This window comes from Engystomops pustulosus, chromosome 7 (genome assembly GCF_040894005.1).
Source record: "Engystomops pustulosus chromosome 7, aEngPut4.maternal, whole genome shotgun sequence".
In the NCBI taxonomy this organism is placed as follows: domain Eukaryota; kingdom Metazoa; phylum Chordata; class Amphibia; order Anura; family Leptodactylidae; genus Engystomops; species Engystomops pustulosus.
This window is the reverse complement of record NC_092417.1, coordinates 179,890,793-179,912,680: the sequence shown is the minus strand read 5'-3', so window position 1 is coordinate 179,912,680 and position 21,888 is coordinate 179,890,793. Positions and strand designations below refer to the sequence as shown.

At 48.4% G+C, this 21,888-nt stretch overlaps 1 protein-coding gene across 5 annotated transcripts in view; it reads left to right on the top strand.

The window, feature by feature from the left end:
- The window catches only part of ANO1 (anoctamin 1), a 142,165-nt gene that overhangs the window by 73,768 nt on the left and 46,509 nt on the right, over positions 1-21,888 (top strand). For 2 of the 5 annotated variants that reach the window (XM_072119125.1, XM_072119123.1), the window contains exons 2-3: positions 6,271-6,425; positions 19,619-19,951. In XM_072119125.1, the coding sequence (XP_071975226.1) occupies positions 6,271-6,425; positions 19,619-19,951 (488 nt within the window). Of the gene's footprint in view, positions 1-2,648; positions 2,773-6,270; positions 6,426-12,105; positions 12,242-19,618; positions 19,952-21,888 lie in introns of those variants that run through there. The other 3 variants (XM_072119124.1, XM_072119126.1, XM_072119128.1) reach the window with 3 other exon arrangements.

Here is a 21,888-nt window from a genome sequence, read left to right as displayed (position 1 = left end):
TTAAGAAGCAAGCTGTGGGATACTCAGCACTATATACATTATGAAGTGCGGTGTGGGATTCTCAGCACTATATACATTATGAAGCGTGGTGTGGGATTGTCAGTACTATACACATTATGAAGCAAGGTGTGGGATTCCCAGCACTATATACATTATGGAGCAAGGTGTGGGATTCTCAGCACTATGTACATTATGAAGCAAGGTGTGGGATTCTCAGCACTATATACATTATGGAGCAATGTGTGGTATTCGCAGCACTATATACACTATTAAGCAAGGTGTGGGATGTTTAGCAATATATACATTATGGAGCAAGGTGTGGGATTCTCAGCACTATATACATTATGGAGCAAGGTGTGGGATTCTCAGCACTATATACATTATGGAGCAATGTGTGGGATTCTCAGCACTATATACATTATGAAGCAATGTGTGGTATTCGCAGCACTATATACACTATTAAGCAAGGTGTGGCATGTTTAGCAATATATACATTATGGAGCCAGGTGTGGGATTCTCAGCACTATATACATTATGGAGCCAGGTGTGGGATTCTCAGCACTATATACATTATGGAGCAATGTGTGGGATTCTCAGCACTATATACATTATGGAGCATGGTGTGGGATTCTCAGCACTATATACATTATGGAGCAATGTGTGGGATTCCCAGCACTATATACATTATGGAGCATGGTGTGGGATTCTCAGCACTATATACATTATGAAGCAATGTGTGGGATTCTCAGCACTATATACATTATGAAGCAATGTGTGGGATTCTCAGCACTATATACATTATGAAGCAATGTGTGGGATTCTCAGCACTATATACATTATGAAGCAAGGTGTGGGATTCCCAGCACTATATACATTATGGAGCATGGTGTGGGATTCTCAGCACTATATACATTATGGAGCCAGGTGTGGGATTCTCAGCACTATATACATTATGAAGCAATGTGTGGGATTCTCAGCACTATATACACTATTAAGCAAGGTGTGGGATGTTTAGCAATATATACATTATGGAGCAAGGTGTGGGATTCTCAGCACTATATACATTATGGAGCAAGGTGTGGGATTCTCAGCACTGGCTGCAGCATACATGATGCAGTGAGATGGCCCGTCCATCATCCTGCCAGACAGATAAAGGACACAAATACAGTGAGCGCTCACATTAGCGGAAATGTTCGGGATGTCTGCTGCAGGAGCGGAGACATGAGGGTTGTGTCAGGGAGGAATGCAGCACTAAAAATACACGGCACACGAGACCGCCATGCCTCACCTCGTACCGCCATGTCACGTCTTAGAGCTGTGACTCATATCCAGAGAGAGTCATACTGCAGCCCCTGTGCAATGAGAGTAGAGTCGGGCCCCATGACTGCTTGGCCCCAGGGCAGCTGCTATACTAATCATGTGGGCTATAGTGCACGGCTACTATTCAAACCAGTGAGACACCGGAGCCTGTTCAGAGTAGCCCAAAGAACCTCCCATTTTGGGTTCATTTGCATAGACCCAACCCCTGAGGAACAGTTCTATATATCCTTCTTGTACAAAGCATTGAAAGCAGCTGGATGAGTATCCCCCATTACATGTAGTCACGCCCCTCACCCGAGTGACCCCACCCACTTTGTGTCACCTCTCCCCCCGGGTTAGGACATGCCCGAATTTGCTTGGACTGTCCCTGAACCCTACTCACTGGATGTAGTCCAAAACATTGTCTTTTGGCCTCCTAGCGCTCTAGTATTCAATGGGCGATCCTTGGCTAGAGCAGACTTCTTAGCTCCACCCACTTGACAATAGACTTCCTAATCAGCATGTTGGCTGCCAAAATTATAGGCACTGATTGCTCTGGAAAGGTGATGGCCAGAGGAAAAATCCCAACTGCGTGTGAATCCTTTAAGCGACACCTATTAAAGGTGAAGGCGGTGGAGGTCCCCTTTAAGTGCTTCATGCTGATCCTTACACTACATGACAGTCTATTGTTCCCTGTGATCAGCCGCTTTGTGCTGCAGATGTTTATGTAGTCCTGGGTGACGCCAGGTATTATCCTCGCCTTCGCTCCGTGACATTGTTTGCATTTCTCCCATTGATGAGGACAATGAATGTGAATTATATCAGCTCATTCATATAAACTATTCTCATATTTAGGCAATAATAGGATTATTTCTAAGGTGACAAGTCTTATATAAAAGATCTGGGATGCTCTAGTATTATCAGAGAATGACAGCACAGAGCGCCCCCTGTGTCTCAGGAGGACTCAGGCTATAACTGCATGCAATGCCTTGTATCCCCTGTGGGGGGCGCTCTAGTTCAGTGTAATTCTTGCTGCTCAATGCTGGGGATCTTATAGCAGGACACCCTGAGATGAGCAGATTTTTAGGAGACCCCATTTGACCAGCGAAGACACTTAGACAAGCAATGGGGGGGGGGGACACAATTTTTGCTGACCCTCACACAGATAGGGGGCAGATATATTATCTCGTGGTATCGATTGGGGGATCTTGGAGTTAAGTGGTGCCGCTGGTACTGGGTTCATTGGTCCACATGCTCTTCCTCATTGGGGTCTTTGGTGGTCCCCGGTGGTCCGTTGGGCTCATGCTGGTGTCCGCCTGACCAGTGCTGATCCACTGGCCTCCTGGAGATGCAGGCGCACGGTTGGTTGGTCGGTTACAAACTGTTAGCGGTCAGTGATGGCAGCAGAAGAGCAGGAAGGAAGACCAAGGGGGACCACCGACTAATATAAGGCACCAGAGGTCATGGAGGGAGGTTAGTACCATCAGAACCTCTTCATTAAGACCCAAATCATGACCTCCTGAGACATAACTGCTGGGCCACAGTGCAAAATCTGTAGCGAGTCCCTGACTGTAATGTACTGGTACTGGTCTCTTTATACGGGTTCCCTAAGACCCCGGTGTGACCCCCCCCCCCTCTGAAGACCCCGGTGTGACCCCCCCCCCCCCTCTGAAGACCCAGGTGTGACCCCCCCCCCCCCTCTGAAGACCCAGGTGTGACCCCCCCCCCCCCCCCCTCTGAAGACCCCGGTGATCTTCTTCTCCTTCCACCATCGATAATATGTAGACCAAACAGCAAATGAATTTGTTGAATCCGAGTCCGAGGGTCCGGAGGGAAACATTAGGCCATTGATATCCGCTAATTATTTCAGCTGAAATAGAAGAAGTTTGGGAAACTTTCCCCCGTTGCTATTTATGGACAGAACAGAGGAGAAGGACATCGATAACCCAGAGCTGAAGAGTTTGGAGGAAACCGCAGCTGCCGAAGCACAAGAGTCTCAGGGGGTCCGAGTACTACAAGCCCCAGCGTGCGGAGGTCATTGCTGAGGCCCGGGTGCTCTTTAGGGAGCAGCCATTGGAATCAGGGCCCCTCATGTGTAAATAGAGGGGGGTCCTTAGTGGTAACCCCCTGTTACCTCCGTTTTCCATAAAATATTTCATGGAGGTTTCTTACAAGTCCCCTCATTACACACAGTAAATACCCGCTAGCCGTACACCGCAGCAGTACCAGGTAAGTGGTAGAGCAGCAGAAAGAACTGCTACAGGACAGCCCCTTAAAAAACATTGGGGCTCATTTACTAAGGGTCCGAACGCTGCACTTTCGTCGGGTTTCCCAAATATTTCTGCTTTGTGCTGAATTGCCCCGGGATTTTGGCGCACGCGATCGGATTGTGGTGCATCGGCGCCGGCTTGCACGCGACAGTAATCGGGGGGCGTGGCCGATTGCACAAACCACGGAATTTAAAAAAGGATTTGTGTCGCAAGATCAAGCACTTACATGCACCAGGAAGAAGAAGGTGAACTCCGGCGGACCTCGGGGCAGCAGCGACACCTGGTGGATATCGGGCGCACGGACCTTAGTGAATCCCGGCAGAACCAGAATCAGCGTCGGACAACGCACCGCGGGATCGCAACTGCACCAGGTAAGTTAATGTGCCCCAATGTATCAGTGCAGTGATCACATGATCGAAGCTGATCCATCTCCACCCACTAGTACATTATGTTATAGTGGCCACTAGAGGTCAGGTGTGGAATTACAGGACAATGTTATTACATAATTACAGCTTGTAACATATGGAGGGATATATATATACCACAGCTTATTGAATCCCTATCATGTCCCTGTATCTATGGACAGGTCTGCTGCCTGTTGTGATGAAGTAGCAGACAATACTGAACTATAACCCCCATTATACCCGGCCTGGGAGATGCTGGTAGTAGTAGTCCCTCTCCAGTCACTTTCTCTTCTCGTCCCATTCATGACCTCCAGGGATATTTCAGGAGACAAAGAGGTTGTTTGCTATTTCTGTCTTTGTTTTGCTGCAGTTTTGTTACAGTATTTTTTAGCTTTTTCTAGAACTTTGATGCTTTAGCGACAACATTATTTATGCCTTAGAATTCCCTAAATATCTTGGGATTCGGAAGCGGATGTGAACGGCAGAAATTTACCATTAACCCCTAAATGTCACTGGGGCTGTACATCGCTTCCTCCAGCTAGTCATTCACTCCTGTGCAACTGAATGCACGCTATTGTTCCCTGTTATCAGCTGTATTAGACTGACTGCGGTGACAGATGTTTTACATATCTCAGGACACATCATCAAGGCTTTAGACAGGTAGATCCGATCATGTGATCCTTTAAGTTTGTGGATCAGGTCTAGGAATCCTTTAAGTAAACCAATCAGGTTTATAGGTCCTTTAAGAAGGGGGATCAGATCCAATTGTCTACTGTCCCTTAAAGCTGATGAATTAGATGTAAAGCTCCTTTAAGCAGCCAGATTTAGTCTAGTAGTACTTACAAGCTGTAGTCGTCCTTTAAGCCGAAGAATCACTTAAGGTCCTTTACGGTGATAGGTCAGGTCTAGTGATCTCTTAAAGGACATCTACCACCAGGATGAAGGATTGTAAACCAAGCACACTGACATACTGGTGTGTGCTCCCTCTGGCAGGATCTGCTCTTCTTTAAGCTTCTTATTCCCTGTTTTTTTTTTACAAAAAAAGGCTTTTAAAATTATGCAAATGGACCTAAGGAGCTCCAGGCTCCATAGGTGTCAATGGAGCCTGGAGACCCTAAGGCTCATTTGCATAAGAAGAGCAGACCCTGCCAGAGGGGGCACACACCAGTATGTCAGTGTGCTTGGTTTACAATCCTTCACCCTGGTGGTAGATGTCCTTTAAGCAGGTGGACCCTTTAAGTAAATGTATCATGTTTAAGCATAATAAATCAGGTCCGGAACTACCCTAAGAAGATGGACCAGATCTAGTGATCTTCTAAGAAGGTGATTTATGTCTACAACTACCTTGAGAATATGGACCAGACCTAGTGGTCCATCAAGCAGGTGGATCAGGTCTAGAACTTCCTTAAGAAGATGAACCTGATCTAGTGGTCTTCTAGGAAGATGATTTATGTCTACACCAACCGTAAGAAGATGGACCAGATGTAATGGTCCTCCAAGCAGGTGGATGAGGTCTAGAACTACCTTAAGAAGATGAACCAGATGTAATGGTCCTCCAAGCAGGTGGATGAGGTCTAGAACTACCTTAAGAAGATGAAGGAGATATGGTGGTCATCTCAGAAGATGGATCACGTCTAGAACTACCTTAGGAAGGGAGACCGGATATTGTTAGAGTTAGATATGGTCTAGAACTACCTTAAGAGTTTGGACTAGATCTAATGGTCATTGGATATGGTGGATGAGGTCTACCATTACCTTGAGAAATTGGATCACATCTACTGGTCCTCCAAGTAGATGGATTAGATCTAGCATTATTTAAGACGATGGACCAGATCTTTTCTAGAAGGGAAGACATATGTAGTCATAGTAGGTGGATCATAAGAAGAACTAGGTGTAGACCCTGGACCAGATCCTCTAAAGAGGTGAACGAGGACAACCGAGGATCCTGATCTCTTACCTCTGGAGTGTGGAGCTTTTATTAAGTCTTGTAATGTCTTTTAGCAATGTCTCCTGCATACATCCCCGGGCTCTACAAGGTGTCTTCCACCCAATAAAGTCACTTTGATGGGTGCTGGGGCTGCTCTTTAGTAAACAAACATGTGATTTAATGGGCCCTGTGCTGTGTAATTGACTTTGACAATGGATTTCCCGAGGGGACCTGACGGGATGCTGCTGGGCAGAGCGAGGGAGACGAGGAGGAGGGAGGCTGAGCTTGGGAGAGCAGGTTTTTTAGAGGCGTGGGAGAGACAGCCTCCGATCACTGCCTCACTGGGATGTCGCGCTCTTGTGTCTTACAGACTTCACATGCGGAGACTCCAAGGCTGGAGAAAGTTTACATGACACCATGAAGGAGAATGACAAGTACCATGTCACGTCCGACCAGGAGAAGGGCATCCACATCATCAACATCAAGGCCATCGAGGACATCGGCTACATCCAGCCGGACGCCCTGGTAAGTGCCTTATGTAACATATGTCACCGGCACATTATACATCGTATCCACCGGGAGCCGGATACAGGATCCGCAGCTGGAGAGCGCCACCTTAGGGGATCGCAGTCTGCAAAACTTTTTAACCCCTTCAAGTTGGTGTCATGTAGCAGAGTTTAATGTGTCACCTGCCGAATTTACCATCTTATATTCTGTCTATACGGCTGCATCTACTGATAGATCCGTATAGGGACTCTCTTCTATTCTAGTCCTGGTATAGGGACTCTCTTCTATTATAGACCTGGTATAGGGACTCTCTTCTATTCTAGACCTGGTATAGGGACTCTCTTCTATTCTAGACCTGGTATAGGGACTCTCTTCTGTTATAGACTTGGTATAGGGACTCTCTTCTATTATAGACTTGGTATAGGGACTCTCTTCTATTATAGACTTGGTATAGGGACTCTCTTCTATTATAGACTTGGTATAGGGACTCTCTTCTATTCTAGACCTGGTATAGGGACTCTCTTCTATTATAGACCTGGTATAGGGACTCTCTTCTATTATAGACCTGGTATAGGGACTGTCTTCTATTATAGACCTGGTATAGGGACTCTCTTCTATTCTAGACCTGGTATAGGGACTCTCTTCTATTCTAGACCCGGTATAGGGACTCTCTTCTATTATAGACCCGGTATAGGGACTGTCTTCTATTATAGACCTGGTGTAGGGACTCTCTTCTATTCTAGACCTGGTATAGGGACTCTCTTTTATTATAGACCTGGTATAGGGACTCTCTTCTATTATAGACTTGGTATAGGGACTCTCTTCTATTATAGACTTGGTATAGGGACTCTCTTCTATTATAGACCTGGTATAGGGACTCTCTTCTATTCTAGACCTGGTATAGGGACTCTCTTCTATTATAGACCTGGTATAGGGACTCTCTTCTATTATAGACCTGGTATAGGGACTCTCTTCTATTCTAGACCTGGTATAGGGACTCTCTTCTATTCTAGACCTGGTGTAGGGACTCTCTTCTATTATAGACCTGGTATAGGGACTCTCTTCTATTCTAGACCTGGTATAGGGACTCTCTTCTATTATAGACCCGGTATAGGGACTGTCTTCTATTATAGACCTGGTGTAGGGACTCTCTTCTATTCTAGACCTGGTATAGGGACTCTCTTTTATTATAGACCTGGTATAGGGACTCTCTTCTATTATAGACCTGGTATAGGGACTCTCTTCTATTATAGACCTGGTGTAGGGACTCTCTTCTATTATAGACCTGGTGTAGGGACTCTCTTCTATTATAGACCTGGTATAGGGACTCTCTTCTATTATACACCTGGTATAGGGACTCTCTTCTGTTATAGACCTGGTATAGGGACTGTCTTCTATTATAGACCTGGTGTAGGGACTCTCTTCTATTATAGACCTGGTGTAGGGACTGTCTTCTATTATAGACCTGGTATAGGGACTCTCTTCTATTATAGTCCTGGTATAGGGACTCTCTTCTGTTGTAGACCTGGTATAGGGACTGTCTTCTATTATAGACCTGGTATAGGGACTCTCTTCTATTATAGACCTGGTGTAGGGACTCTCTTCTATTATAGACCTGGTATAGGGACTCTCTTCTATTATAGACTTGGTATAGGGACTCTCTTCTATTATAGACCTGGTGTAGGGACTCTCTTCTATTATAGACCTGGTATAGGGACTCTCTTCTATTATAGACTTGGTATAGGGACTCTCTTCTATTATAGACTTGGTATAGGGACTCTCTTCTATTATAGACCTGGTATAGGGACTCTCTTCTATTCTAGACCTGGTATAGGGACTCTCTTCTATTATAGACCTGGTATAGGGACTCTCTTCTATTATAGACCTGGTATAGGGACTCTCTTCTATTCTAGACCTGGTATAGGGACTCTCTTCTATTCTAGACCTGGTATAGGGACTCTCTTCTATTATAGACCCGGTATAGGGACTGTCTTCTATTATAGACCTGGTGTAGGGACTCTCTTCTATTCTAGACCTGGTATAGGGACTCTCTTTTATTATAGACCTGGTATAGGGACTCTCTTCTATTATAGACCTGGTATAGGGACTCTCTTCTATTATAGACCTGGTGTAGGGACTCTCTTCTATTATAGACCTGGTGTAGGGACTCTCTTCTATTATAGACCTGGTATAGGGACTCTCTTCTATTATACACCTGGTATAGGGACTCTCATCTGTTATAGACCTGGTATAGGGACTGTCTTCTATTATAGACCTGGTGTAGGGACTCTCTTCTATTATAGACCTGGTGTAGGGACTCTCTTCTATTATAGACCTGGTATAGGGACTCTCTTCTGTTATAGACCTGGTATAGGGACTGTCTTCTATTATAGACCTGGTATAGGGACTCTCTTCTATTATAGTCCTGGTATAGGGACTCTCTTCTGTTGTAGACCTGGTATAGGGACTCTCTTCTATTATAGACCTGGTATAGGGACTCTCTTCTATTTTAGACCTGGTATAGGGACTCTCTTCTATTATAGACCTGGTATAGGGACTGTCTTCTATTATAGACCTGGTATAGGGACTCTCTTCTATTATAGACCTGGTGTAGGGACTCTCTTCTATTATAGACCTGGTATAGGGACTCTCTTCTATTTTAGACCCGGTATAGGGACTGTCTTCTATTATAGACCTGGTGTAGGGACTCTCTTCTATTTTAGACCTGGTATAGGGACTCTCTTCTCTTATAGACCTGGTATAGGGACTCTCTTCTATTATAGACCTGGTATAGGGACTCTCTTCTATTATAGACCTGGTATAGGGACTCTCTTCTATTATAGACCTGGTATAGGGACTCTCTTCTATTATAGACCTGGTATAGGGACTCTCTTCTATTATAGACCTGGTATAGGGACTCTCTTCTATTATAGACCTGGTATAGGGACCGATGATAACATAGATGACCCAGTATATAACCATGTGCCCTATAGCAATCTCAGTCCAGTCTTCTGTTATACAAGACGGAAGAGGGCGAGTTCTGGAAGGGGTTAATGATGTCTCTTAGACAATCCCTACATTCCCTGCTGTGCAGAGGACCCCCCAAAATAGACAATGTCCTCGCTAGCGGAAACTAATAATCTGGTTATCACTCGCCGGCTGTTGTCCTCTCCACTGCCAGAAAGTTTGCATTGACTTTCAGTGTTGGATCCAGGAGGAGAGACCCCCCGGGGTGCAGGAGCCTCCGCAGGATTAAGGACCATTGTGGAGTCAATGGAATATTATCCTGTAGGTTGGACAGAGCCCCTGGATCAAAAATAGTGTCCTTTAAAGGGGCATCACAAGAATTTTATTCAATTTTCAGCAGAGCGGATAAGTCTATTAAAGGGAAAGTCTAACTCACTTTCTAATCGACCCTCCATTCCTGCACTGCGGGTCTGGGGCTCCAGTGGCTTCTGGTCCATGTCGAACCATAAGTGATGATGTCAGGGGTTGGATTAACCATTAATTCTTCGTGTCAGGGGCCAGTGGAACGCAGCCTTCATAGCTCTGGACTCCAGCACATGTACTTGGGAGCTCAGCTGTCAGAGAAGGAGGCTAGCCTGCGCTGGAGGACCTGCACCCGAGGACATGCAACCTGCGCTGGAGGACCTGCACCCGAGGACATGCACCCTGCACTGGAGGACGTGATCCCTGGGCTGCAGGACATGCACCCTCCACTGTGGGGGACATGTACTCTGCGCTAGAGGACATGTATGCTGTAATAAAGAACATGCGCCGTGCGCTGGAGGACCTGCGCCCTTGACTGCAGGACATGTACACTGCGCTGGAGGACCTGAACCCTGCGCTGGAGGTTATGCACCCTCCGCTGGGGGACATGTACCCTGCACTGAAGGACCTGCACCCCTGCTGTGGGGGACGTGTACTCTGCACTAGAGGACATGTCTGTTGCGCTGGAGGACCTGCATCCTGCTGTGGGGGACATGTACGCCGCACTATGGGACCTGCACCCTGCACCAGAGGACCAGAGCACCCTGCTGTAGGAAACATCTCGTCTGCACTCTTGGACGTGTATCTTGTAATGAAAGTCCTGCCCCTGTGCTGGGGGACATCTGCCATGAAACAATAGACGTGGACCTTGATCTGGTGGACATGGAGTCCTGCACCTCGCCCTAGAGGTCCGGCAGCCTGCACTAAAGGTCCTGCACCCGAGGTCCTGCAGCCTGCCCCCTGCACTCGAGGTCCGGCACCCTGCACTAGAGGTCCTGCACCCTGCCCCCTGCACTAGTGGTCTGGCACTCTGCACCAGAGGTCCTGCACCCTGCACTAGAGGTCCTGCACCCTGCACTACAGGTGCGGCAGATGCCCAACTCCCTCCTCTGTACTTCTCTGTGGAGCTCCAGTGCAAGTCATTGTCCCAGCCTGGGGTACATGAAGTAGAAGGTGGAGGACAGAGCTGTAGCATCTTGCAGGGAAGAGTAGATAATATCTGTGTCTTGGTATCTACGGGGAGACCTGGGCAGGTACGAGGAGAATATACATAGCAGTGCTACAAGGAAATGGTCTGATCGGCCCCTTTAAGGCTGGAACCACAAATAAAATCTTTGAAGCAATTTTTTAGCCACAAATGTTCCCATCAGGGAGGAGACGTCTGTGCAGGTGAATCACACCGGACTCTGGGGCTGAGCTCCTGCTGCTTTCTCTTGTGTCAATATGTGCAGGTGTATCTTGTGTCCTCCCCCTCCCGCCAGTCTACGCTCCGCGCGGTGTAGTCACACAGTGTATTGTTAGCAAATGGGTCTGGGACTATTGAGGAGGAGACAGAGTGTTCTGTACTGGGTGTGTAAATAGGTTTGCAAGTAGTAATATGCACAAAGGGAACCTGCCAGCAGGAGTGACCATACCTAGTGCAACCAGTGCTACCTATTGTCCCTGGAGACATTTGTGTATGTTGTTAGTAGCAGCAGGACTGTGATATATGGATTTATATTGCATAAATATACATGCAGGATCGTAGCTTCTCCAAGTGCACTGGGGGAGGGTCCTCACACTGCTGTGCACTTAGACCTGTGTATTGAACTGCTCCACAGGTAATCTCTTAGATCTTTCAGTGACTGCTGTAGTATCCAACCAGAAGCCCTGCCACAGAGGACTGTGGAGCAGTGCATTGCAGAGAGCACAGAGCACAGCAGTGTGAGCAACTACAATCCTAGAAGATAGATCCATATTTCACAAAGGTCTGATAAGAAAGATAAAACTTTAGTGACCTGCAGTGACCACTAGAGGGAGCTCAGGGGGATTCATGAAGGAATGGGCGCCCCCTGCAGACTGCACAGGACACTGCACATAGTACAGACCGCACTGTCCTTAGTAAATGAGCCCCATATTCTATGAGCACATAACATATAGCCAGAAATATCCGCACAACATCCAGAAATAGCCGAGAGCGTTACGTAATCATCATGTAATGAGGCAGCAGGGTGTCATACTCACCTCTTCTTAAAGGGGAAGTCCTCTTCTCACGCCCACATATACTGGGCCACCTACAGACCCCATGACAGGACCCTGGAATCCGTAATGTCGGTGGGTGCGGGTGCATGGTGTGAATACACCCTTCACTCTCTAGGGGGCGCCTGGAGCTCTGCGGGTGGAGTCCCGGGTTTATCAGCAGGTGAAGTTTAATTATCCAGGGGCGTCAGCTTCTCCTCCAGCCTTACCTGTCCCGGGAGCGGAGGGCCATGGCCTCTATAGAGGCCGACCTGTGCGTCTACGAGTCTCCAGCGCCCCCAGCGCCAAAACCTCTCGGGCTGCCCAAACACATTGGATTGTTACAAGTAAGTCCCTCTCTCTGTGTATACACTGGGACGTGGAATGCTGCCAGACCCCCACATCCCGGCCCCCGGGGGCCTCCCGCATACAGACTATAGAGATCTGCAGATACGACTTCCATGCCGGATTCTTATGGCAGATTTCAGTAAAATCTGCTGCACTCACTTTCCTGCGGGTCAGCGCCAGCACTGGGGGTATAGTCGGACCTGACATGTAGGGGGTCTCTCATAAAGTGACCATGAATCGCATGTTGTCTGTGTCCTGCTGCAATCCAATACTACTGAAAGAGTTAAGCCCAGCTCTTAAAGGGGATGTCCATTTAAAATATTGATCATCTAGTCTTAGGACAGGTGGTCTTACACCCAGGACCCCAGACAACTGGCTGCCCCTTTGGTCCAGGCAAGTGGTGATATGTGGGTTGTTTGCAGCTCAGTCCTATTCAAGTTCATGGAGCTGAGCTGCAATACCAGGTACCACCACTATACGAGGCACAGCGCTGTGCTTGAAAGAAAGTGAATACTAGAAGATCCCTGCTTCCCCTCCCCGTCCAGTGGATAGGTCCCAGTATGATCAGTGTGAGGGTATAGGACCCCCCCCCATGGATCAAACCCTAATGACTTTATCTGCAGAGTGTTAATCAGGAGCCAGAAAGCCGCTGTAATATTCAGTGTGGTGAAGCGAATGCCAGGGTTACAGTATAGACTGACACTCACTGCTCCTCTATGTGAGTCAGGCTGCGGCTGTACAGACCCCTCATTCACCAGGGTCAGGGGGCAGCACACACACGGCTTGTGTTCAGGTGGGATGACCCTGCACAGCGCCCCCTCTGTCTGTGCACGTGTGGCTGTAGGGAGTGTCTGTGTTGTGCGGTGTGGCCCTGTAGTAGGGTGTTGGGTGACACTGGTGCCCACCCACCTCCTGGCTGCTCTCGCCCTGGTTAGGTTTCCTGGTCTCACTTCTCTGCAGACGGGCGAGGAGCAGCGGACGCCCGGCGCCCCCATGGTGTCCCTGACGGTGAGTCCCCACATTATGTACTGGACAGTTATTCTCTATTGTTACATTGTGTTTATGTTTGTGTATAATATTTGTAACATTTTATTTGTATCATTTTTAACCTGTTCTGTGCCTTTCTGTAAAGTTCTGAGCAGTTTTTTCTGATTCTGTGCCCGGGGTGACATCTTTAAGGTGTAGCCTTTATGTGCTGTGAGGTCCTGCTGGGACTTGTAGTCCTACGGTGAATGGTTTATGGTTTGGTAACGGGTTGTGTCACTCATTCTCTGTGTCTCTTATGTCAGATGTTGGGGGCAGAGGGAGGGGGACGTCTGACATCAGATAATTCCCTTGAAGGCACCTGCATAGCTGCGCTGTCTATGGGCTGGCGCTGCCCTCTCTGCTCTATGTAGTCACATGGACTAGTTATCCCTTCTAGAATTCCCCAGGACTCGGCTCTTATATAGGACATTATTACTACAACAGATTCTGCATTGGGATCCGGGGGCTTCATGTTCACTCACACGTCGCGATAGTCTGCGATCTCCTTGGTGATATCCGAGATGGAACATATTCTGCACATAAAGAGGCGTCCGGTGCATTCATGAAGACCTGCGCCAGTTTTGATGAATCTGACGCCCCTTGCACAGGAGTGACTGCACCCAGTCCAGATAAATGTGGCCCAATGTACATTCTGGTCCTTACCAGTATAGCCTGCACTTCAATGTCCTCACACTCCTGTGTTCTGCTCTGAATGACAGCTGGAATATCCAACCATAGGTGTACTGTTTGGATAAGTTATACACAGAGAGCACAGAGCACAGCAGTGTGAGGATGCACCCTCCAGTGCTCTTGAGGTGGCTACAATCCTAGAAGATAATCCATATTTCACAGTACTGCTGCTACTAACATACACAAAGGTCTGATTGTGAGGACATGCACAGTGCACTTGGAGAAGCGATAAAACTGCAGACATTCACCATTTTGCAATACAACCTGATGGCTCTTTCTCACAGAGGGGAAAGGCTAAGAGCACAGCAGTGTGAGGACATGTCTATAGAAGCTGCAATCCTGGAATATAAATCCATATATCACAGTCCTGCTGCTACTAACCACATACACACAGGTCTGATTATATATCTCTCCAGGGACAATACATAACACTGGCTGCAGAGAGCACAGAGCACAGCAGTGTGAGGTCTGGTTACACATCTCTCCAGGGACAGTACATAACACTGGCTGCAGAGAGCACAGAGCACAGCAGTGTGAGGTCTGATTACAAATCTCTCCAGGGACAATACATAGCACTGGCTGCAGAGAGCACAGAGCACAGCAGTGTGAGGTCTGATTACACATCTCTCCAGGGACAATACATAACACTGGCTGCAGGGAGCACAGAGCACAGCAGTGTGAGGTCTGATTACACATCTCTCCAGGGACAATACATAACACTGGCTGCAGAGAGTACAGAGCACAGCAGTGTGAGGTCTGATTACACATCTCTCCAGGGATAATACATAACACTGGCTGCAGAGAGTACAGAGCACAGCAGTGTGAGGTCTGATTACACATCTCTCCAGGGATAATACATAACACTGGCTGCAGAGAGCACAGAGCACAGCAGTGTGAGGTCTGATTACACATCTCTCCAGGGACAATACATAACACTGGCTGCAGAGAGCACAGAGCACAGCAGTGTGAGGTCTGATTACACATCTCTCCAGGGACAATACATAACACTGGCTGCAGAGAGCACAGAGCACAGCAGTGTGAGGTCTGATTACACATCTCTCCAGGGACAATACATAACACTGGCTGCAGAGAGCACAGAGCACAGCAGTGTGAGGTCTGATTACACATCTCTCCAGGGACAATACATAACACTGGCTGCAGAGAGCACAGAGCACAGCAGTGTGAGGACACTACGATCTCTCCAGGGACAATTGGTCACAGCTGCTGATGGGTTTCCTGTAAAATGTTCATTTTAATTCTCTTTTTTTTTTTTACGTTCGTTGTGAAATTGTGGCTTCAGTTTGTTATCAGGAGGGAGGAGAAGGTCCTGAGCGGCTGAGATGTTGGTTGGGGTCCTGCTTAGCTCTTGGAGGAAGCCAGAATGTGAGCAGAGATAAGACACGTTGTAAGGTCCTGGATCTGGTTACGTCGTCTCCCTCCTCTTGGTGGTTCCTCATTCCCTCAGTAACGTCTGGGGTTATAGATGGAGGGGTCAGACCTGGGGGGTCCTGTATATGACACTTGTATAAATGAGGGGTCACCGCCGCCTCGTTTATTGTACACAGCTCTCGCCCTTTGTTTATACATCAATCCGCGGGAAGTTGATGAGTTTATTCATAATTGTCATAATTAACGCCTGGATTGTGTGTAATGTCTGCGGCTGCTGCGTAGGGTGGTCTCCGGCCCCCTCCCCCGCTCTGCTGTGTGCTGTGTGCAGGTAATATCAGGGAAAGGGCCCGCTATTACTCCATTGTCACCCCCCAATAGATCTTCATTGTGAAATATGACGATTTGGGATGTTAACCCCTCTGATGCCGCGGTCTATAGAGACATTGACAAGTGTTGTTTTTCTGCTCTTAAAGGGGATGTCTAAGTATCTGAGATGACACACGGACACAATCCTTGGTGGCTACATAGGGCGTGTTGGGTCGATGCCATGGATGCCAAGGAGTGGCAGATATTACACCTTAAAGGGGTGCTCTCTCCTGTCATCCCTTTAAGACTTTTCCTAGTTTTGCATGGTGAAGACTGAGCCCCCCCCCCCCCGGATGCCCCATCCTGTGCAGCGAGGGTTAGGGGTCACCCCCATCTGCGGGGGATGGAGTCGTGGTCTCTAGCGTCGCCCACCACTTGCGATTTCTAGTCGTGTTTTATAAAGTTGTGTCTTTTTGTGTTTCTGAAGAACAATGATGGGAGTTGTGCTCCGTGACGGGAGCGGCCATGATGGTAGAGTGGATTACACCGCAGCCTATATTACAGGTTGTTTCCCATCTGTCTTACACTAACATTGCGTTGTCCAGGGTGAAAGGTGACTCTACCCGACATGTGACGGGAGGTGTAATGGAATCCAGAGGTCGTCTTGTTATTCTGTAAGACAATGTCCGACCCTGAAGCAGAACAAGGAGCAAGACCAGGAATCTCACTGTCTACAAATAGGAGTGTGATCAGCATCCTACACTGGGTAGTGGCCCTGGAGAGTTGTGTATTTGGGTGTCCTCACACTGCTGTGCTCTGTGCTCTCTGCAGCCAGTGTTATGTACTGTCCCTGGAGAGATGTGTAATCAGACCTCACACTGCTGTGCTCTGTGCTCTCTGCAGCCAGTGTTATGTACTGTCCCTGGAGAGATGTGTAATCAGACCTCACACTGCTGTGCTCTGTGCTCTCTGCAGCCAGTGTTATGTATTGTCCCTGGAGAGATGTGTAATCAGACCTCACACTGCTGTGCTCTGTGCTCTCTGCAGCCAGTGTTATGTGTTGTCCCTGGAGAGATGTGTAATCAGACCTCACACTGCTGTGCTCTGTGCTCTCTGTGGCCAGTGTTATGTATTGTCCCTGGAGAGATGTGTAATCAGACCTCACACTGCTGTGCTCTGTGCTCTCTGCAGCCAGTGTTATGTATTGTCCCTGGAGGTACGTGTAATCAGACCTCACACTGCTGTGCTCTGTGCTCTCTGCAGCCAGTGTTATATATTGCCCCTGGAGAGATGTGTAATCAGACCTCACACTGCTGTGCTCTGTGCTCTCTGCAGCCAGTGTTATGTACTGTCCCTGGAGAGATGTGTAATCAGACCTCACACTGCTGTGCTCTGTGCTCTCTGCAGCCAGTGTTATGTACTGTCCCTGGAGAGATGTGTAACCAGACCTCACACTGCTGTGCTCTGTGCTCTCTGCAGCCAGTGTCATGTATTGTCCCTAGAGAGATGTGTAATCAGACCTCACACTGCTGTGCTCTGTGCTCTCTGCAGCCAGTGTTATGTATTGTCCCTGGAGAGATGTGTAATCAGACCTCACACTGCTGTGCTCTGTGCTCTCTGTGGCCAGTGTTATGTATTGTCCCTGGAGAGATGTGTAATCAGACCTCACACTGCTGTGCTCTGTGCTCTCTGCAGCCAGTGTTATGTATTGTCCCTGGAGGTACGTGTAATCAGACCTCACACTGCTGTGCTCTGTGCTCTCTGCAGCCAGTGTTATATATTGCCCCTGGAGAGATGTGTAATCAGACCTCACACTGCTGTGCTCTGTGCTCTCTGCAACCAGTGTTATGTACTGTCCCTGGAGAGATGTGTAATCAGACCTCACACTGCTGTGCTCTGTGCTCTCTGCAGCCAGTGTTATGTATTGTCCCTGGAGAGATGTGTAATCAGACCTCACACTGCTGTGCTCTGTGCTCTCTGCAGCCAGTGTTATGTATTGTTCCTGGAGAGATGTGTAATCAGACCTCACACTGCTGTGCTCTGTGCTCTCTGCAGTCAGTGTTATGTATTGTCCCTGGAGAGATGTGTAATCAGACCTCACACTGCTGTGCTCTGTGCTCTCTGCAGCCAGTGTTATGTATTGTCCCTGGAGAGATGTGTAATCAGACCTCACACTGCTGTGCTCTGTGCTCTCTGCAGCCAGTGTTATGTATTGTTCCTGGAGAGATCTGTAATCAGACCTCACACCTCTGTGCTCTCTGCAGCCAGTGTTATGTATTGTCCCTGGAGAGATGTGTAATCAGACCTCACACTGCTGTGCTCTGTGCTCTCTGCAGCCAGTGTTATGTATTGTCCCTGGAGAGATGTGTAATCAGACCTTTGTGTATGTTGTTAGTAGCAGCAGGACTGTGATATATGGATTTATATTCCAGGATTATAAATTCTCCAGGAGCATTGAGGGTGTGTCCTCGCACTGCTTTGCTCTGTTATCTCTGCCGACACTCTTGGAACTGAGAAATATGGATTTACATTCCAGGATTGTAACTTCTCCAAGTGTGCAGGGGTGTCCTCACACTGCTGTGCTCTCTACAGTCAGTGTTATGCATTATTCCTGGACAGGTGTGTAATCAGGCCTTTGTTTATGTGGTTAGTAGCAGCAGGACTGTGATAATTGGATTTGTATTCCAGCACTGTAGATTTTCCAAGTGCCCAGGTGGCGTCTCCTGACACTGCTGCGCTCTCTATTAAGCTGTTCCACAGCCTCTTGAAAGCTGCAACAGGCATCTGGTTGGATCCCTCAGAACAAGCAGACTGTGGAGAAGCTGTTTGCAGAGAATTCAGAGCACAGCAGTGTGAGGGCATGTAAAGGCAGTGACAAAATAGAAGACTTGGAGTCGATGGTTCAGCATGTAAGTTATCAGTTTTGCTGTACAAATCCAAGTGTGTTCTGCAATGTGGTCGCTAAGATCCGGTTAATCATGTGATCCACAAGGGATGTTCCTCACGGATTCCTGCTGGAACCTGAGTATTCCGGTCCGTGATGAATATTTCAGGAGCGGACGTGGTCCTATGAGTTCTTGGCCACGTCCTGTGTCCATGCAGTTGGTTTCCATGGAGGGTCCGCATGGTGACAATCTGAGGTCTCCTCCAGCAGGTCCCACTGATGTCGGGTCACGGCAGTACAACAGTATTGACACGAGCTCCTCACCTACAAGCCGCACCCTGCACCTAACATTGTCGCTACCAGTTTTGCTGTTATCAGTGTTTTACGTCTGGCAAGTCGCCGACCGGCAGCCTGGATGGAGGGAGGTGGGGAAAGGTCTTACGAGAGCTTGTGGTTCTAGGTGATGGACCATCAAACCCAAACCTTTCATAAATGTACTGTATAAATCTGTAAAGGAAATTAGTGATAATAACCGTAGAGGAACCTACGGAGGAGATGATCAAGGACTAATAGTGGGAATGGTGGAAAACCGGACAGAGGAGAACGTTATAGGACTTGTCCCACCGAAGACACGGTCTGACTGCTGGGACCCTCGGCAATCCCAATGGGGACCCACAAGTTCCTAAAAGTGCCCCATGTGACTTGTGGGCTTGTCTGCACGACCGACCTATGCCCTTGTAACTTAGGTGGACGCGTGAGGTTGACGCCCAAAGAAGTCAAGGACGTAATTCCACCATTTTAGTTTTAGTTTTGCATTTCTGGGGAGGACATTATCCTAAATACTAAAGAGCACATCCTGGGGACCTTGTCCATGGAGCACGGTCTACCCGACCTCTTCTTTAGTTTAGGTGTTCCTGCACGTAGGAGAATGCTCCATGGATGGGACACCTAGAACGGTTCTACAGTTCCAACATTGACCTCATACAAGCCTCTTGGTTACTCCAGGTTGATCGCTGGTCTGTTGTATCCTGACTTTTTCCGCTGACTTTCTCATTAACCTTTTACTTCTCGTCTTTTGCAGTTGTTGAACTCTCTCGGTGCCGATCAGGACTTTGCCTGTAAACATGGTCTGTGCTTCCGGGATGGGCAGAGGAAGGTGGACTATATTCTGGCCTACACCTACAAGAAGTCTTCGGGTACCAGGACGCCCAGTAGGAAGTCCCTCCATAGCAACTCCTTGCACTCACATCGGAATAGTAAAGACAGTCATCACCTTCCCGGGGGAACCGGGGACGTAGAGTACGCCGAGAGCGAACCCAAGATGGATTATCATGAAGATGACAAGAGGTTCCGGAGGGAAGAGTATGAGGGTAACCTGATGGAGACCGGGCTGGAACTGGAGAAAGACGAAGAGGTAAGTCTTGGTGGTTGAGTCACTGCCGGATCTGGTGGTTGGCACCGGGCGGCAGGATGGGGCGAGTCAGATTTAACGCTTATCGAACAAAGACAACAAGAGGTGTGAAGGGGCGGCTTGGCACCGTGTCATCGTGATTCTTCTGGCTGGAATTTAGAAAGGTCACAATGCGCCTGATACCCTCTCCACGCCCTGCTTCCCGAAATCTATAGATAAGGTACAACGTGGAGCAGATAAGATCCGGACCAGTGTCGGTGCCAGGCTCTGTGTGGTTAGGTAACCGTCTGCTTTGTCATAGTTACCTGCGTCTTGTGAGTAGGGACCGGCTGTGGCGTTTGGTAGAGCATAGACAATGGTGGGACACGTGGTCCTCAGACGCTGCTATGTGACTGGGGATACCACTGAATGATGTGGTAAAGTATGGTGGTAGGAGGATATCTAGGAGACCCGTGGCCTTGTTTTTAACCCCTTGCCACTCTGTTCCTCTGTCTTGTTGCATCTGGTTGTGTTAGTTGTACCTATGCCGGCTCGTAGGTGACTGATATGAAGGGGTTCAGCACCTCCACCTTCCATCACAAACTTGTTACCAGGACCTCTGCCCACCTGGAGCAACATCATCCATCACCTCCCAGCCTTAGAGCGGCTCCAATGCCCCGAATACTCCATTCCATAACCACCTACCCAGCTGTATCTTCCAGGACTGTAACTTAGAACTTTGCATATGTTGTTTGTAGCAGCAGAGCTGTGATTATATGGATTTATATTTACAGAATTGTAGCTTCTATAGACCAGTCCTCACACTGCTGTGCTCTTAGCTCTTGCCCTCTGTGCGACAGAGCTGTCAAGCTGCTGTATGCACCAAGGTGACTCTGTCGCTCATTTCTTTGCTCTACACCGAGCTGCACAAGGGTATTCTCTGAAAATACAATGTAGAAAATTATTGTTTGAGTACAGATGCGATCACTCAGAGCAGAGGGGAAAGGGCTGTAGAACAGCCCTATGCAGAGGACACAGAGCACAGCAGTGTGAGGATACACCTTCAGTGCGCAAGGAGAAGCTACAATCCTGGAATATGATTATACATCTCTCCAGGGAAAATACATAACATTGGCTGCAATATATATGGCCACACCTGCTGACAGGTGATAATGTTAAGCTCCAGACAGCACAGCAGTGTGAGGACAGTGCCTAACACTGGCTGCAGAGAGCACAGTAGTGTGAAGACAATGCCTAACACTGGCTTCAGAGAGCACAGCAGTGTGAGGACAATGCCTACCACTGGCTGCAGAGAGCACAGCAGTGTGAGGACAGTGCCTACCACTGGCTTCAGAGAGCACAGCAGTGTGAGGACAATGCCTACCACTGGCTGCAGAGAGCACAGCAGTGTGAGGACAATGCCTACCACTGGCTGCAGAGAGCACAGCAGTGTGAGGACAGTGCCTACCACTGGCTGCAGAGAGCACAGCAGTGTGAGGACAGTGCCTACCACTGGCTGCAGAGAGCACAGCAGTGTGAGGACAGTGCCTACCACTGGCTGCAGAGAGCACAGCAGTGTGAGGACAGTGCCTACCACTGGCTGCAGAGAGCACAGCAGTGTGAGGACAGTGCCTACCACTGGCTGCAGAGAGCACAGCAGTGTGAGGACAGTGCCTACCACTGGCTGCAGAGAGCACAGCAGTGTGAGGACAGTGCCTACCACTGGCTGCAGAGAGCACAGCAGTGTGAGGACAGTGCCTACCACTGGCTGCAGAGAGCACAGCAGTGTGAGGACAGTGCCTAACACTGGCTGCAGAGAGCACAGCAGTGTGAGGACAGTGCCTAACACTGGCTGCAGAGAGCACAGCAGTGTGAGGACAGTGCCTAACACTGGCTGCAGAGAGCACAGCAGTGTGAGGACAGTGCCTAACACTGGCTGCAGAGAGCACAGCAGTGTGAGG